This window comes from Zootoca vivipara, chromosome 12 (assembly GCF_965207765.1).
Source record: "Zootoca vivipara chromosome 12, rZooViv2.hap1.1, whole genome shotgun sequence".
Classification (NCBI taxonomy): domain Eukaryota; kingdom Metazoa; phylum Chordata; class Lepidosauria; order Squamata; family Lacertidae; genus Zootoca; species Zootoca vivipara.
In genome coordinates, this window is record NC_142595.1 from 9,762,483 (window position 1) to 9,781,906 (window position 19,424).

The following is a 19,424-nucleotide window of genomic DNA, read 5'->3' on the forward strand; positions in this document are numbered from 1 at the left end:
CTTCTAAACCCTTTCAGATGAACTTAATACGTTTGTCATTTAAGTGTATTTTGGAAGCTGCTACCTTCCCTCTCCACTCTTCTTCAACCTGTGGCACCTTAAAAGAGTAGCAAGTTTTTCATGGCATCCTCAGCTGCGGCACAACTTTCAGCTCTGAGGAATTGTGACATGTTACTTGAGTGTCAAGAATAATTTCACTTCCCCGCTGTGTTTTTCTCTGTATAGATTGCTGCTAACCACATTTTGTGGGGGGGGGGAACCTTCTCTCTTCCAGAAACATGTGAAAATGGGGGAACACATGATGGCATCAAATGTTTGTGCCTTAGCAATTTCTATGGGCCGAAGTGTGAGCTCCCCGTTGAAGACATGCCTTTTGAAGTGGGTAAGTGGAACCGAGAGCAACCTGATAATAAAATAAACAACAAGAACAAAACCAATACAATTAAATCTCCATTAATATACAATCTTCACATTTTGTAATGGCTGTGATCCAATACCAAAAAAAGGTCAGAATAACTTAAAAGTAAACAACTTATATCAAATAAAGTGATATTCAATAATCCATTAGAATCTAACAGTAAACAGTAAAATTAAATATTGGCAAATAATAAACAGTTTACACTTATCCACTGCAATGAAGAATGATTAAACTACAAGCCATAAAAGTAACGGCAAGGCACAATGCATAAAATACCGCAAAACATGTAAATTGATGTATCAACAACAACAACAATTTATTATGTATACCCCACCCATCTGGCTGGGTTCCCCCAGCCACTCTGGGGACAGGATATGGCAAGGGCCCCAGGACATGGGCATTATGAGAGCAATGCCCTAGAGACTATTATCCCTGTTTCCACGCCTAGGCATATTTCCTGGACTAATGGGAAGGTGAATGACTCAGCAAGTTGTAAATGTGGCCTTGTTGGTGTTGCCATGGTAACCCAGTACACCTGGCACCTTATCCCCGGAACACCCAGATGTAAGGAATGTGCTCTTCAAGATAGGAGACTGAGCGCTGTGCAGTTTAACCCATTGTTCACATTACAACAACAGTTCTCTCATCCCATCCTCCTGGGCATGAATGGCTCAGGGGGACCTGAATCCATCGACTTTGGGGTGGCAGGTGGGCTCTTTCAGGCTATCACATGGCTATGGGTCCCTGAGACAGGCAGCTCCTTTCACACAGCAGACATTTCTCCAGCTGAAGAAGACTGATTTACACAGAGTCATGAAGGCTGATCTGAACCAAGGCAACTAGGAAACGCCCTGCATATTATTTCAACAACAAGCTGTTACTGAGTAACTCAGAAACTTTGCTGAGTAACTTTAGATGTGGTGTTTAAATGAGGGTGTTTAAAACAAACATTAGAACATAAAAAACCACCAGCAGCAGCATGGTATTAAGATGATCTGGGCTAGATATAAAGTCATTTATTTATTTTTTACAAATCCCGCTGATTATGGTTCCAACTCGTGTGAATAAGGCTTATTTGCCAGGTAACTAACTATTAACTGGGTACTGTTAAAAAAAATTCTGTTCTTTAACAGTACATTGTACCCCCTGTCACCATCAACTATATGCATGTATTTTGCGTTCTCATTTTGCATTTTTTTTTCCTGTTGTGAACCACCCAGGGAACCTTGGGCATACCTGCCAAGTTCCTTTGGGTGAAATAAGGGACGGACCAGAAGTAGCAGACCGGAAGTAGCACTGCCGCCATTTTGGAACTAGGCGGAGCATGCTCAGAAGAGACTTTTGATGCTGCTTTGCCCAGTTCCAAAATGGCCACCACGCCAGAAGTCGCACTGCAGCCATTTTGGAATTGGGCAGAGCTGCATCAAAAGTCGCTTCTGAGCATGCTCCGCCCAGTTCCAAAATGGCCGCCGCGCCAGAATAACCCGGGGGGAAACAAAAAAATCCGTTTTTTCAACTGGGAACAGTTAGAAAAACGGGGGTTTCCCGGGGAATACGGGAGACTTGGCAGCTATGACCTTGGGTGAAGAGTGGTATTCAAATTTAACAAATACCAGCAATAATAATCTATATACTATTTCCCACTGAAGTCTTTGTTTATCCTTATGTACCGTAGTTTTTCTGTGTGCGTGCCAAACTGCACCACCAACCCACAAGAAAGAAATACCAAGAGACTCAGGCTAACCCTGAGGCACACATACGCTTTTAAAAAATAATCTGCATGTGAGGAAACTTAAGGCACACTGGAAGCCCCCCAAATAGCAGCGGTGCCGAATGCTGGAAAATGAGGTCATGTCCACACTGTAAAGCTCTTTATGCTACTTTAACTGTCATGGCTCTCCCCCCCAAAAAAAAGAATCATGGGAACTATAGTTTATTTCTAGCGCTCTGAACAAGCTGCAGTTCCCAGGATATGGTGTGGCTGTGATCTGAGAGGGAAGACAAAAACTGCAAACAGGGCAGGAGGAGTGAACAGGATGTTGAATTAGGGAGGGGAAATGACAGCTGGATGGGAGCAGGGATAATATAATTGTCTAGATAGGTCACGCCCTGGTTCATTGTGAGAAGCTCTCGCAGAGAGAGCTGTCCATAGACATCAGTGAAGAAATGAAAGGATTTAATATGGCTGGGATTGGGCTGCAGAGCGTCAACCCCACTACATCACACACACACACACCAAAAAAACACCAAATGGATGTGAAGAACCCAAATATAAATCAAAACCCTAAACAGTACAGTAGGGACTGAGCATGTTTAGTGGGCATGAAATGCTGGCTGATTCTAGGGGGATTGTGGGGTAAAGCAAAAACATTTGGGGTGGGGACCACATTGGGGGGCTATAAACCATGTGTTTAAAGCACTCTTAACCACTACAGCGGTCATAGTTTCCCCACAAAGAATTGTAGTTTGTTCCGGGTGCTGGAAATTTTCTGTCAGCTCTCAACACCTTTGTATGTATAAATATGATATAAATAGATGATATAAATGAGATTAGATATTTATATGGCACTATGGAGCTCTTAAAAGAGCACTCAGAGCACAATAAATCCCATGGACAAAGTTATAACTAGAGAAAATCATATACAATATCGGCAAGGATGCTATTTCTCCTATTCTTATTTGCTCTTGGAACAGAGCCATTAGCAACAGCTATCAGGAATCGCAAAGGAGCATTTGCACTTTGGGCAAAACGCCAAGTTGTGTTAATCACACTATATATATGGCTTACGGTGACCATTTTTATTTCAAAGGAAAATTGAATTCCCCACACCTATGATCTGGATTCCACTCTAAATCTGGATTGGAGCGCATCAGCAGATTCACACCCCAGCTGCTCTTTGCCCCTGTAGGTCGTGCTTATGGTGTCTGGGGGGGGGTAAATATCAGCTGTGGGGTGGGGGGGGGCAATCCCTCCAGCATAATCAGAACCAATGCCTATAAAACTGGGCAAGGCTTCTGCAAATACAGGAGACTTTTTCCTGGCAGAGGCAGATGTTCCTAGACTGACGATCAGCCAAATCTGAACCAGGAGGGGGTCAATTAAAGTATAACTAAGAGCCATAACTAACCAAGTATAACTAATAGCATAGATCTGCCATTTAGACATTTGCAACCCATGTTAAGTTCTAGTGTTAGGAGACGGGAAGAAAAACTTCTGTTTCTCCAATCATACATTTTATAAGTTTTCTTCTTCTTTCTTATTCATGTCCTTCTTAGTGGGGTGGGGTTTCCCCTTAACTAAAACGCCTCCCGCAGTTTAGCAGTTCCTCAGAGGGGACATGTTCCAATCCCCTGGTGATTAATCTCCCTCCATTTTAGAAAGTGTGCCCGTGACAATTGAAGTCCAGGTGAAAATCGCCAACAGGGAGTTTGATCCAGAGCTTGAGAACGAAGCCTCAGAAGCGTATAAGAGCTTGGAAGAGGAATTTAAGATGCAGGTAACAATGGGCCATTGGCTCATCCTTCAGCACCCTGCTCTGTTGGTTAGAGAATTCTCTTTCATTCTGTTTACCTTCCCTCTCTAAATGACTCCAGCCTGGATTATTAAGACATTCTGTATTTTTCCTCTCCACCATTTAGATGGACAGTGTTTATCAGGGCGTCTCTGGGTACCAAGGTGTGGTGATCTTAAGACTGCGGTAGGTACCTGAAGCAGAGAACACTTTGAGATGCCATATTCCCCAGTGGCCTATTTGTGTTTCAGATTTGGCTATGGTGAAACCAGTGAATGAGTCCTCCTGGCTTCCTGTTGCCAGCCTACCAGGTCCCTCTCTCCTCAAAGGAAACTCGAGAGGTTGTTGTTCCCAGAGTCTCCCTTGTTCCATATCATTCCCAGGCACCAAATCTCTCCCTAGGTCTAGGAGATCTTAGGCTGTTCCTGTCTGTACTCCTGTTTATCTGGATGACCAAGGCTAAGGTTCATCTATTGATTGAAGAGTAGCCCATTTTTTGAAAACAGCCCCAGTCTAGATTCCAAATCAAGAATGTTTCCACAAGCAGAGACAGTTCGTGCATTTGTTGTTGTTGTTGTTAATAATTTTTATTAGTTTTCAATTGCAATCCAAGAATAGCCTCATTATAACAATACAGTGGTACCTCGGTTTACAAACACAATTGGTTCCGGAAGTCTGTACTTAACCTGAAGCGAACTTTCCCATTGAAAGTAATGGAAAGTGGATTAAACCGTTCCAGACGGTCCGTGTAGTACTTAAGCTGAAGCGTACTTAACCTGAAGTGAACTTTCCCATTGAAAGTAATGGAAAGTGGATTAAACCGTTCCAGACGGTCTGTGTAGTACTTAAACAGAAGCGTACTTAACCTGAAGTGAACTTTCCCATTGAAAGTAATGGAAAGTGGATTAATCTGTTCCAGAGGGGTCCGCGGAGTACTCAACCTGAAGCGTACTTAACCCGAGGTATGAGTGTAATTGGTTCTGGAAGTCCGTACTTAACCTGAAGCGAATGGAAAGTGGATTAATCCATTCCAGACAGGTCCACGGAGTACTGTACTTAAACTGAAAATACTCAAACCGAGGCATACTTAAACCGAGGTATGATTGTACCAATTTATAATACAATTACTAATACCAATCGTTCAAATACCAAATTATATAATTTAGATAAGGTCCGTCCCCTGTGTGCTAGAATTGATGGTTTGATGATGTCTTTTTTTCTGCGTTACAAAATCTTATTAATTTCAACTGCATTCCGGTCATCATCATAATCCCTTATACGACAACTGCAAAATTAATAACTTCTATTCGTGTTGACACATTAAATGACTTATAAAACTACAAATGAGGCACTCAAACTATATTCTTGTTCTTCCCGTGTGTGGCAATTATTCTGCCTGTGGTGTTTCTTCCTGTCCTTGTAAAATGTTACGTCTTATCTTTTCCCAGTTGTTGCTCTTATCCATCATGCATTGGGCGGAGCTGATATCCCATTGTTGTTGTCCGTGCATTGCTATGCATTGGGCTTATGCGCCATAAATTGAAAGCACATTGCATTCTGCAATTCCCAGCACCCTTCACAAACTACAGATCTCAATATTCTTTGGAGGAAAACATGTCCTTTAAATGTATATGGTGTGCATACAGCTATACTGATAGAACAAGATTTAGGCTGCCCCCATAGCACTGATCTTGCACATTCGTAGGGACATAAGTGCATTTTCAATTTTGGCTTTCTCCTTGTCAACGTGCTCCCCTGCCGTGCTCTTTTTAACAACCAAACGGTGGTTCAAGCAGCTGAGATATTGCCCTTTCTTCATCACTGTATTAGGAAAGGCAGCATTATCGTGGACCACGAAGTCATCATTAAAGCTGTAATAAACAACAATGTGAACATCATTGACAATACTATCCAGAATTTGACCAAGGCCGTGCAGAAGCAGCTGACTACCCTCAACTCCACTCAGGAGGAATGCAAGACGGGGAACTCATGTAAGCTCTGGGCAACAGTCTTCCAGTTCGAGATGGTATTTCAATATTATTGTGTCCTCCTGGCTAGAGAAGGGTACACAAAAGGTTCCATGGCTGGGAGTCCCTGCACTAAATAGGAGCCCATATCCAGAAAAGGAGTCAGATTGATCTCTTGCAGCAAAAACAGCAAAAAGGGTTGTGGCACCTTGAAGAATGTCATTATGGCATACAGTGGTACCTCTACTTACGAATTTAATGTGTTCCAAATGCACATTTGTAAGTAAAAAAAAATTGTAAGTCGAATCCCATAGGAATGCATTGGGAGAAAAAATTCGTAAGTAGAAAAAATCCTATCTAAAAATTCGTAAGTAGAAAAAATCCTGTCTAAACCGCATCCAAGATGGCGGACGGAGCTCCATTCGTAAGTAGAAACAATCGTAAGTAGAGTTATTCGTAAGTAGAGGTACCGCTGTAATAGGTTGTTATGGACTAACTACTACTTCGTACCCTCCAACATTTCTCTGACGAAAATAGGGGCATCTTATTCCATTATTATTATTATTATTATTATTATTATTATTATTACAGTGGTACCTCGGTTTAAGTACACAATTGGTTCCGGAAGTTTGTACTTAACCTGAAGCGTACTTAACCTGAAGCGAACTTTCCCATTGAAAGTAATGGAAAGTGGATTAATCTGTTCCAGACGGTCTACGGAGTACTTAAATTAAAGCGTACTTAACCTGAAGCGAACTTTCCCATTGAAAGTAATTGAAAGTGGATTAATCCATTCCAGATGGGTCTGCGGAGTACTCAATCTGAAGCGTACTTAACCCGAAGTATGAGTGTAATTGGTTCTGGAAGTCCGTACTTAACCTGAAGCGTTCTTAACCTGAAGCGATCTTTCCCATTGAAAGTAATGGAAAGTGGATTAATCCGTTCCTGGTGGGTCCGCGGAGTACTTAAACTGAAAGTACTCAAACCGAAGTGTACTTAAACCGAGGTATGACTGTATTATTATTATTATTATTACTATTATTATTATTATTATGCCCTGCCCACCTGACTGGGTTGCCCCAGCCACACTGGGTGGCTTCCAACACATATAAAAACATAATAAAACACTTCAAGAACTGCCTTCAGATGTCTTCTAAAGTTTGTATAGCTACTTATCTCCTTGGCTCAGGGGGTCGCATAACTCCACACCCTCCAACATTTATCTGATGAAAATTGGGACATCCTGAGGAAAAGCAGGGATCAAATCAGAAACCAGGACGGCTTTCTGTTCCTGGAAAATAGAGGCACAATATCCTTTGTGAGATGCTAAATGGAGTCTTGGATATTCCATACAGGCGTTTATTGTGAGACGCGGCTTTTCATGCACGCACACATCTTTGGCATCAAAATGCCAGCCCATAATTCCCCCCGCCCCAATCCCATTTAAACCTCCTCAGGGGCAAATAGCAGCCACAAACAGTACAGTCAAACCTCGGCTGTCAAACGTAATCCATTCCAGAAGATCGTTTGACTTCCGAAACGTTTGACAACCGAAAACTGAAAGCAGAAGCCTCAGTACAATAGGGAAACTCAAAATGGAGGACGGGTAGTATGTTCGGCTTCCGAAAACCATTCAAAAACCGGAGCATTTCCTTCCAGGTAATGGAGGTGTTTGGAAACCGAGGTTTGACTGTAGCGTGATTCACTACTTATGCCTGATCCTGTGTTTAATACATTTGTGTAAAAGTAATGGATTAGCAGGATAAATTTTTCAAATTATGTTTTGCTCATTCAAAAATTACATTAATTTAAAAATAAAAATAAAAGTGGGGATATGATTTAGCAGTTGTTGTCAAGCATAAGTGACATAGATTTAGAATAAAATATCCAAACAGGATATTTTCAAAAGATGCAGAACTATCGACACAGGAGGTTCTATATGGATTTTGCCCGATTTTGAAAATATATTGCTTGAAGAAATTGACATAGAAGTGGTGATCAGCTTGTTAATAGCACACAATTATTATTATTATCATTATTTTTTTATAAAACTCCTTTTCAAAAGCTTTATAGAATCTGGCCTTTTTTAAAGAAAAAAGAAAAAAAGCTGGCCTATATCCAAGATTACATTACAGCATACAGTGGTACCTCGGTTTATGAACACAATTGGTTCCATTAGTCTGTTCATAAACTGAAGTGTTCATAAACTGAAGCAAACTTTCCCATTGAAAGTAATGGAAAGTGGATTAATCCGTTCCAGACGGGTCCGCGGATTACTCAACCTGAAGCGTACTTAACCTGAAGCATGGGTGTAATTGGTTCTGGAAGTCTGTTCATTAACTGAAGTGTTCATAAACTGAAGCGAACTTTCCCATTGAAAGTAATGGAAAGTGAATTAATCCGTTCCAGATGGGTCCGCGGCGTTCGTAAACCGAAAATTCGTAAACCGAGGTGTTCATAAACCGAGGTTCCACTGTATATCTCTCCACACTTTCCCAGTATAAAATAGTTCAGTATAATTCTTTAAATCTGTTAGACTTTAGAGAGACTGTCAGGGCATTTTGAAGAGGTGCAGAAAATATATATATAAGAAAGGAAAGGAAATAAGTAAAATCATGCAATGTAACCATCTCTTTCTTTTTCCAGCATTTTGCTTTTCAGTTCCACCGGACCCTATTCTGAGCACAAGCACAAATTTTTCAGCTGAAGGTGAGTCCCAGAATTAGGGAGGGACAGAGGGATTATTTATGCACCCGCAGCCTGTCCAGTGGGAGCAAATTCCAGGTGAGCTGCCTGGAATTAGTCCTGCATGCTGATCTGTTAAACGTTATATTATACACAGTGGTACCTCTGGTTAAGAACTCAATTCGTTCTGGAGATCCGTTCTTAACCTGAAACTGTTCTTAACCTGAGGCACCACTTTAGCTAATGGGGCCTCCCGCTGCCGCCGGAGCACGATTTCTTTTCTCATCCTGAAGCAAAGTTCTTAACCTGAGGTACTATTTCTGGGTTAGCGGAGTCTGTAACCTGAAGCGTTTGTAACCCAAGGTACCACTGTACTGTATAACACTCAATGCAGTTTTCCATTGCTCGTGCTCTGCAACGCCCTCTGGCGTCACTTTTTAATAATGTATTTTTTAAAAAAAGTTATAAACCACGAGTAGGCTATAGATCTGTCCTCAGTCAAGTACAAAAAGTTACGAGAGCAAACATACAAAACTGCAGTAGTTTTAAGCTCAGAAATCTTTGAATTTATGTATTGCATTTAGGGAAGCCTGAGGGAAAAGGAAAACCCAGATCGATAAATACAACTAAGTGTGTGTATGTGTGTGTGTGGAGACTTTGTGACACAATATAGTGCATTTATGAGTACAGTGGTACCTCAGTTTACGAACTTAATCTGTTCCGGAAGTCCGTTCTTAAACCAAAACTGTTCTTAAACCGAAGTGCGCTTTCCTTAATGAGGCCTCCCGCTGCCGGCGCCGTTCCACCGGTCGGATTCTGTTCTTAGACCGAAGTAAAGTTCGCAAAGCGGGACACTACTTCTGGTTTTGCGGAGTTCATAAACTGAACAGTTCATAAACAGGGCTGTTCTTAAACTGAGGTACCACTGTATTTTGGAAGCATGTTAACTTTGAACAGCCATATAAACTTCTGAGTTCAGATCAGCTGCACAGTGACATTTCAGGTTCCCAAACGAAACTGGCAGTGAAAGGCGAGGCAGTAATTCAAAGAAACTGGGCAGGGACATAAGAGGTTGGGGCACAGGGCAGACCTTCCGCATTGTGCATGGTGTTACTGTAGCAGCTCATAAAGGCGCTCAAGAGAGAACCCCAAGCAGGTTGTTGCTTCTCTCTTTCCCTGGCCAGGAGATGGCGATAGCAATGAATGGTTGCCCCCAGCGCAGCAGAGGTTGTAGTCAGAGGCGTAGCAAGGTCAGGTGGTACCCGGTGAGGTAACTTTTTTGTCACCCCCCCACCGCTGCCCCCACATTGAAATTATTAAAAGAAGGAAAAATAAGACACTTACAGCTGCAAGTGTTATTTTCTGGCTTATTTACTTAACATTGTGAGCAAAAGCATGTAACCCCCCCCCAAACTTTGTTCCCACACCCAATCTCTCCTCCTGTGCGTCCCAGGGTTTGGGTCCTGAGTTGAAGGAGCTTTTGCTCCTCTCCTTCGCTCCCCCCTCCACTTGTTGGCTTGCCTGCCTCCTTCCTGTCCTCTCCCTGCCTGCCTCCTCCAGCAGCCCGGGAGCAGGGGGGGGGGCAACGATGCGCCGCCTGCCCGCGGCTCCCAAGCCTTCCCCGATCTGTCAAAACAAAAGGGGGAGGCTGCTAGGAATGCGGAGCAGTTCCCCACTTCCTCCAACAGCTCGGGGTAGGCTTCAGAGTTGCGGGCAGGTGGCGCGCCAAATGTCAACCCCCCCCCCCAGCGATGACACCCGGGGCGGTCCGCCCCCACTGCACGCCCCTTCCTACGCCTCTGGTCATAGTCCTGTGGTTCCCAACGTTTGGGAGGGCAATTTGAAAGTTTGTTTAGACCAAGTTAATGGCCTTCTAGGCTTCCGCCACGTGAATAGGAGTTCACTTTTTGAATAACAAAAATTATATGTCACCAGGGGAGGGGTGGCATCAGGCTTTTGGAGATGCTTAGGTGGGGCATGGCTTAAAAAAAAAGGTTGGGAACCACTGTCGTAGTTGCTGCGGCCTTGGACCCCCCCCCAATCGGTGGTACCCACCGAGCTGCCTTCGCTTCCCTGCGGGCCACTTTGGTCCCAGACAGCCCTGGCCAAGGGGAGGGGAGGGGAGCAAGCAGTGGCCGGCAGCTGGGCACAGTGCAGCCCTGCTTGGCTCTAGTGCAGTGTTTCCCAACCTTGTGCCTCCAGCTGTTTTCGGACTACAATTCCCATCATTCCTGACCACTGGTCTTGCTAGCTAGGGATGATGGGAGTTGTAGTCCCAAAACAACTGGAGGCACAAGGTTGGGAAACACTGCTCTAGTGGGTGGGTGGGTGGCCACTGCAATGAATGAAAAGGTGGAGAAAGATTTGAGGTTTCTTTGAGGGGAGAGGGGAAAGGCTTGCGTCTGGGAATCTGGGGCTCTGCATGACCAAGTGAGAAGCTGCGATGGCCTTAAGGGCTTCATGGAGGTCCTGGCAGTTTTTGTGGCAGTGGTGGTCTCTTCTTCTTTCTCCTTCCCAGCCGCTTGCAGAAAAAACATCGATGCCAGATATGCAGACTACTATTACCCGGATAACTCAACGGGCACACTGCGCTGTATCTCCAACTGCACCACGGGCACCAAAAACACCATGAACTGCAACTATGGCTTTTGTAGCATATCCGAAAGAGGCCCTTACTGCAAGTAAGTGGACAGAGGAGGGGGGAGAGCAGAAATATCCCTGGATCCGGGCATCCCATTGCAAACCTGAATTTGTGCCGGTACGTGATAGAATTCCAGCTGAAAACTGTGGCAGTCTGAAAGAGCCCTCTTCCTCTTCTTCCCCTCTGCAAGAAAATCCAGATTTGGGCCAGGGTGCAAATAAGTCGGTGGCTGCATGAGGGGTGCCCGGCAAGGCCTTGGGAAGGGGGAATGCTCTCCCCTAAAACCACTTGCCCATCTCGCCCACAGGTGCAATGACGGGGAGTCCTTTTGGTACATGGACGATCGCTGCCAAACACGGATCCAAAAGAGCGATGTCGGCTTTGGGGTTGGGCTAGCTGTCCTCGTAGTGATCAGCGCGGTCCTGGCGATATTCCTCCTCAGAGCCAGACGGAGGAAGTCTCGTTCTAGGTAAGAAGCACGAGAAGTGTGTGGGTAAGATGAAGAAGGCTGGAGGATAATAACCTACATTTCTGGACCTTCTCGGCAGGGAGCCTAACCTAACGAGTTAGTGATTTCCTGGGATCTTTTATACAGCAATGAGTAGGGGATCTGTTTGGTTCCACGAGCCAGATCAGGTTCGGATTCGCAAGGCAAATTTGACAGGTCAGTCGCCCGATGCCACAGTGCCATCTGCTGCTGCAATGTGTGGTGAAACTGTGGGCTTCAGAGCATCTCTCAGGTGCTGCTAAAACAAAGGCGCTTTCCTTCATTTTAGAAGGGGATTTGATGCACTGGAATCCCCTGCTAAAATGGATGTTTTCTTCCCCATGTCTTAGCAGAGGGTAACAAAGGGCGAGAGAGAGGGCCATTTTAGCTGGGGTTTCTGTGAAAATCCTTTTTTTACGTATGATTATTTTATTTTTATTGCACTTTTAACAAAACCAAAAAAGAGGAAGGGGAATAGATGTATAAAATGAAACAGAGGTCAAAGAAAACAGAGGTCAAAGAAAACAACAATTACCAGACCTTTAGAAGGCATCTCAAGGCAGCCCTGTTTAGGGAAGCTTTTAATGTTTGATTTCTGTATTTTAATGTTTTGTTGGAAGCCGCCCAGAGTGGCTGGGGGAACCCGGCCAGATGGGCGGGGTATAAATAAATTATTATTATTATTATTATTATTATTATTATTATTATTATTATTAACAGAGGAAAATAAACAACATACAAATAATACCACCACCGACAAAAACAAACAAGCCACACAACACCACCACAGAATTGTAGAGTTGGAAGGCACCACAAGGATTGTCTAGTCGTCCAACCCCCTGCAATACAGGAATCTTTTTGCCCAACGTGGGACTCGAACACACAACCCCGAGATATCTGTATGAAACTTGTTCAAATGTAGCCAGTACAGCAAGGTCCTTGGATGACTGAGTAATAGATGGTGTATATTCTTCCCCACAAGCTGAAAGTATAAGCCTTATGAACCATAATAGCTAGCAGAACCCATTTTTTTTGTCCTGCCATTAATCCCCATCCTACAGGAATGTAATTTAAAAGTATATGAACACCTGCAAATATTAATGATTATGCCAATGCAAAACTGATGCACATAACAACTTCAGACCAAGAAGGATATATCACCGGACAGGTAAAAGGTAGAGGTAAAGGACCCCTGGACGGTTAATTTTGGGGCCAGATAACTCAAAAGTCCTATTTTTCAATACAGTATGACCTTTTGGTTGCTGAAATTCGTTCTGAGTGTGCAGATAAAATAGAACGGACAGAATTCCGCAGGATGTGATGCTAGTGTGTGAAAACAGTCGAGACCCAAGGATCCCCAGGCACGCACCTCCAGATGGTGGAGATGTCAGAGGCCATCGTGGCCCTCAGGCATCGTCACTTGGTTTCAAATGGCCGATAGCCAGGGGCAAAATGTACCTGGCTCGTGTTGAATGCTGCCATCCTTCTGCCTGCCTTCAGCTCCTAGTAGTGACCTATGGGCTGTTGCTCCTGCAGCTTCTCCGATGATGCTGAGGCCTGGTATGAGGCCGACGAGGAAGAGTGGAAGCCCTCGGGAGGTCTGAGCATCATGAATGAAGGAGCTGCCTCTGAAGGTAAGGACTCTTCATGTCATACATTAGGTAGCCTGTGGGTTGCCATGGGCTCGCTCTTCAAAGCTTAGGCATGGGACCTCTTAACAGTGCCACATATTGTAAAGGTAAAGGGACCCCTGACCATTAGGTCCAGTCGTGACCGACTCTGGGGTTGCGGCGCTCATCTCGCGTTATTGGCCGAGGGAGCCGGCGTATAGCTTCCAGGTCATGTGGCCAGCATGACAAAGCCGCTTCTGGCAAACCAGAGCAGCACATGGAAATGCCGTTTACCTTCCCGCTGTAGCGGTTCCTATTTATCTACTTGCACTTTGACGTGCTTTCGAACTGCTAGGTTGGCAGGAGCTGGGACTGAGCAACGGGAGCTCACCCCGTCACAGGGATTCGAACCATTGACCTTCTGATCAGCAAGCCCTAGGCTCAGTTGTTTAACCACAGCGCCACCTGGGTCCCCGCCACATATTGGCACTGGGATAAAACAAGACCATGAATCTATACCTGTGCAGAACACGTCTGTCTCTAGTGGAGGAACCACAAGCAGGCATATTATGCAAGGGTTCCTGATGTCCAGGCAGACTACAGCCATTGCACAAACTCTCTGTCTCTCTGTGTGACTTTAAGGAGCAACTGAGTGGCAGGGTCAAGGGCCAATCTGTGCACAGGGCTGACCAGGAGTTTTGATGGCTTCCAGGAAAGCAAATGTCTTGCTTTGCAAAGAGCAAGGAGGAAGGCACTGCTGCAAGGGCTGAGGAGACCAGGAGCAGACCAGGACATGTGTGTGTGTTTTCTAAGTTTGCATGTAGTTTTCCCCTCCCCACATCCCACCACTGCTCTCAGCAACAGCCCTCCCTCCCTTTTGGTCACAAGCTTGTTCTTTGAAGCGCACAGGAGCCTTAATACTCTGCTGCAATGAAAAGAACTGCAGTTGGGAAGGAAGACACACACACACACCAATTAGGGTATGCCCTCAAGGAAGGCTTTGCAATGGAGAAAACAGGCTCTCTGTTAAGGCCAATCATTCATTTTGGCTGTTCTGTGGCCCTTTCCTTCTCAGAAAGCCAAGACAGAACCAAGAGTTTCCAGGTCTCTCTGGATTTGGTTGACACGACACAGGTGAGTGCAGACAGCTCTCTCGCAAAGCTTCTCACTTCTCATCCCCAGGGACCAGCAACTGATGCAGATCTGGTAAATCGGGGGGGGGGGGAGAGAGAGGGAGAGGGAGAGAGAGAGGGAGGGAGATGGAGACCTGCAAGGCAACATGTGGGAGCTGCCAGAATGAGCTTCACAGCTTCATCATTACAAGGTGCCGTACACACACAAGCCCATTTGTAGCACACACTAAAAATTTCATGTTCCTCAATCCAGAATTGTTAGTGCCGATCCTCAACTTAGAATCTGTATAGCTTGATTCTAGAGCCTGCTGTCCACAAGGGTGGGTGAGCTTACTTGATATACAGTGGTACCTCGGTTTGCGACCGCAATCCGTTCCAAGGAGGCGGTCGCTCGCCGAAGGCATGCTTCTGCACATGCGCGAAACGCTGATCGCGTCTGCACATCCGACGCCATGGAACCCGGATGCAAACACTTCCGGGTCCGCAGCGGTCGCTCGCCAAGGTAGGTGTAAACCGAGGTTTGACTGTACATTAGAAAACCTTCCCCTTGCTTCAGTAATCCATGCCTTCTCCCCTTTGCACATGCCTCAAGTAAATGAAGCAGGAAGCAGTGATTATGCTATTGGAACGCACCCCTCCAGAATGTCATTGGGCAGGTAATGGGCATAGCGAGGATTTATTGGGGGGGGGCAGAACCGACACAATTGGCCAATTAGTTTATTTATTTGCTTGATTTAGAGGGGGGCAGCTGCCCCCCTGCCTACGCCCATGTGGCAAGTGTAGATACACGCCCATTGCTGGGACTGACTAGGTCTGTTTTCATCTGTTTTCAAATGGCCACACTGTGGGGCAATGCACGATCAATCTACAAAGAGCTATTACTTTTTGGATGAGACCAGTGTCATGCATATGCAGCCTCAGGCACACAGAGGCGAAAGCAGCAAACTTTATTGCTTTCTCCTTGCACACATTTCCCCATCCCTCTTTGTCTGAAGAACACACGCAAAGGCCCTTTTAGAAAATTGCCCCAGAATCAGTACAGGGCAGTAACCTACCGAAGCCACTGGAGGGAGCTGCAGTCATTATGATCTCCCCAACCAAAACAAGAGAGACCAAGTAGTGAAAACTGGAGCTGAAACAGCTTCAAAATACAGTTGTACCTTGGAATCCGTTCTGGAAGTCCGTTCAACTTCCAAAACATTCAGAAACCAAAGCGTGGCTTCCGATTGGCTGCAGAAAGCTCCTGCAGCCAATTGGAAGCCACGCTGGACATCCAGCTTCTGAAAATCGTTTGAAAACCGGAACACTCACTTCTGGGTTTTGATCATTCGGGAGCCGATTTGTTTGGGAGTCAAGGCGCTTGAGATTCTGAGCTACGACTGCTTAACTTACATAAAGGCAAACAGGTCTTGCAACAGAATGTTTGCGCTCTCTCTAACAAGAGTGGTCCTATTTAGGATTGCAGCCAGCCAGGCATGCTCTCCTCCAGCACTTTATGAACCAAAGGTAGCCAACAGATATCTCCACATGCTATTGGACTCCAGTTCCCAACATCTTTATCCGGACAACAGTGCTGTCACTCACCACTAAGGCTGTCGAAATAAAATAAATAAAAATTTAAAAAATGCCCAGTAGCACCTTAGAGACCAACTTAGCTGCTTCTGGGTATACACTTCTTTAGATACTAAGGCTGTTGTTGTTGTTTAAATCAGAGTAGTGGTGCTATTGTGGAGCTTACGTGCAAACAGTAACCCAGTCTTAGTTAACTAGCTACGTGAAAGGTGATTAATCAGCTCTAAATAAAGATTCCGTAGATACATTACTTTCATATGGCTTTATAAAATTTCACTGAAATCTTAAAGTGCACATTTGCAATTGCTGATTTCTTTGGGTGTCAAATGAACCCCATATCTTTTGTGGAGCTCAAAGAGTATCTTACTCTTATCTCTTTGCAGATGCAGTTCCAAAAACCAACAACACGGACCAACTGTTGATCTCACCCTGGAGCACATCCTTGCAATTCCCCTCTGATGGCTGAATTACATCAAGGACCCTGAAAGCCCAATGCTAACAGTCAGACTATATTACAGTGTCTACATTCCTTCCTGGGAGAGAGTTTCGGGGCTTGGTATCATCAGTATGATGAAGACACCCAGATCTATTTCTCCTTTCCACCTAAATCCAAGGAAGCTTGTCTCAGTTCTGAAGCAGAATCTGTCATCATAGTGGTCTAGAGGATCCAGACAAGACAAAGATGCTCTTGGTCAGTCAGAAGACAGAACAGGGAATAGGGATACTGGAAATTGGGTTGTTGTTTGTTGTTGTTGTTGTTGTTTGTGACTGCTCCTAGACTTTGAAACTCCCTCTGTACAGAACTTAGACTGGCTCCCTCCTTGTTGGCCTTCCACTGGCTAATGAAGACTTTCTTATTCCCACCATGCTGTTGGGAAGTGACTGTTTGTGAGGAAAGGGCTGACACAATGACGTTTTTTTACTGTAATTATCTGTATGTTTTACTAGAACATACACACACAAACTTCCTTTGCGTGCGACGACAGGCTCCAGTGGATTGAGCAGGCAAGATCGATAGTGGATCCAATGGTCCACGAGGCAGCTTCTGCGCTTGCTGTACAGGGAAATGAGGGGCAGATGTAGCTTGTCAAGCTGGGAAGGTGGCCCATATAAGAGAAGGGGAAAAACTGGTCCTAAACCTCCACTGCTTTGCAAGATATCCTCGGGAGAAGAAAAGGCTAAGGAGTGAACCTTGTAAAAATCTGGAGTCCCTAAGACAGTTGGATGGCTCCTTGTACGCCTCCTTCTGGCAACTCCTGCAGCCAAGCTAGTGCCAAATGTCTTGCTCTGCTTTCCTTTGGACCATATCAGCGAGGCTGAGGGGGGGGGGGTCTTTTCTTCTCATCTGGGCAGCCCAGGACCTCCATACACACTGCCCAACATGTTTAAAGGTAAAGGGTAAAGACCTCCAAAGAAGGAGACTCCACCACACACCTTGTTAACAAATTCCACTGCTGAACAGCTCTTACTGTCAGGAACTTCTTCCTAATGTTTAGGTGGAATCTTCTTCCTTGTAGTTTGAATCCATTGCTCCGTGTCTGCTTCTCTGGAGCAGCAGAAAACAACCTTTCTCCCTCCTCTATATGACATCCTTTTATATATTTGAACATGGCTATCATATCACCCCTTAACCTTCTCTTCTCCAGGCTAAACATACCCAGCTCCCTAAGCCGTTCCTCATAAATCAGAACGAATGCTGGGTAAATAGCCAAGCTTCCTGGAAACATTTTGGAAACAGATCAGGGTGACAATGAACAGGTTGATGGAAGTCCCTTGTGTTTCACAAACTCTTAAAGGGAGGATGCAGGTTGGGAACCAGCAGAGGGGAGTAAGTTTTTAAAAATGATTTAATGTGAATGAACTGGTGCAAAAATGGGTTGTGTGAACAGGGGTGGACTTTGGTAATATGGATCTCTGTAGGTACCCATATAAATAGAATTATTATTATTATTATTATTATTATTATTATTATTATTATTATTATTATTATTATATTTTGCTCTCCCTCGGCTTGGTGCCCTGTACGAGGGAACTGCCCCCACCACCTTAAATCTGGTGCTGGTTTGAGCTTAGTGAGCTGAGAAAAAGTGCAAAAGAAAAATAGGTTGTGCTGCTCCAGGATAGAAAACCTAAAAACTAGAACTATGTTGCTGGCAGCTTGCATTCCACACACATGACCAAGCCAGTGCAAATGCTGCTGAGGTACAAGTGCAAACATACTGGGAATGTGGGCTTGGGAGAGCACATCTTTGTTTGGAATTCTGCCCTGCCATGTGATGCCCAAAATCTTCCTGACGTGGTGCATTTATACACCTGGCGGGTGTAAAAAGGTAAAGGGCCCCTGGATGGTTAAGTCCAGTCAAAGGCGACTATGGGGTTGCGGCGATCATCTCGCTTTCAGGCCGAGGGAGCCAGCATTTGTCCACAGGCAGCTTTCTGGGTCATGTGGCCAGCAGGACTAAGCCGCTTCTGGCGCAACGGGACACTGTGACAGAAAGCAGAGCGCACGGAAACACTGTTTACCTTCCTGCCACAGCGGCACCTATTTGTCTGCTTGCCCTGGCATGGGTTCGAACTGCTAGGTTGGCAGGAGCTGGGAAAGAGCTCACCCCGTCGCGGGGATTCGAACCGCCGACCTTTTGATCAGCAACCCCAAGAGGCTCAGTGGTTTAGACCACAGTTGCCCATGACTCATTTCCATAAAGTAGCATGCTCAACACACAAGCCTGGTAGACCTTCAGCTTGGTATGGTTGTTGTTGTTATTTAAATTTAGAAACCACCCTTCATCCGTAGATCTCAGGGTGGTTCACAATATATAGAAAGACAGTATAAGAAACACAAATACATAATAATAAAGAGCAAAAACGATTCAATTATCCCCTCTCCTAAAACACATTTAAAACGGTTTTGGGTGTTAATCATCCAAAGGCCTAGATCAGCCAAACTTGGCCCTCCAGCTGTTTTTGGACTACAATTCCCATAATCCCTGACCACTGGTCCTGTTAGCTAGGGATGATGGGAGTTGTAGTCCCAAAACAGCTGGAGGACCATGTTTGGCCATGCCTGGCCTAGAGGAAGAGGACTGTTTTCGCCTGGCACCTAAAGGTGTTAAAATGAAGGCACCAGGCGAGCCTCTCTGGGGAGAGCATTCCACAGACGCGGAGCCACTGCAGAGAAGGCCCTGTTCTAATGTTGCCACCCTTCGCACCTCTCGAGGAGGAGGCACATGAAGAAGAGCCACAGATGATGATCTCAGGGTCCAGGTAGGTTCCTATGGAGAGAGGCGGTTGTGACGGATTGGTTTGGTTTGCAATAGAACTCCAGGGTGTAAACAGTTAAACCCCAACCTCCTAGATAAATGACGCATTCCATTCCTGAGGGGCGGAACTGCCACGAGT

General features: G+C 45.1%; 1 protein-coding gene across 1 annotated transcript; it reads left to right on the forward strand.

Moving 5' to 3' along the window:
* Positions 1–366: 366 nt before the first annotated feature.
* Positions 367–17,817, forward strand: LOC148683778 (uncharacterized). Its single transcript, XM_088655686.1, has 9 exons — positions 367–382; positions 3,797–3,915; positions 5,636–5,921; positions 8,544–8,606; positions 10,963–11,263; positions 11,531–11,692; positions 13,247–13,344; positions 14,396–14,454; positions 16,409–17,817. The coding sequence occupies exons 1-9, from the start codon at positions 367–369 to the stop codon at positions 16,445–16,447; spliced, it is 1,143 nt and encodes a 380-aa protein (XP_088511812.1). The 3' UTR covers positions 16,448–17,817.
* The last annotated feature ends 1,607 nt before the right edge of the window (positions 17,818–19,424 follow it).

Excerpts from the sequence above, each read along its gene's own strand:
- LOC148683778 (XM_088655686.1), top strand. Across the intron at positions 3,916-5,635 it reads AAGAGGAATTTAAGATGCAG|GGACATAAGTGCATTTTCAA; the intron begins GTAACAATGGGC and ends GCACATTCGTAG. Across the intron at positions 11,264-11,530 it reads GAAAGAGGCCCTTACTGCAA|GTGCAATGACGGGGAGTCCT; the intron begins GTAAGTGGACAG and ends TCTCGCCCACAG.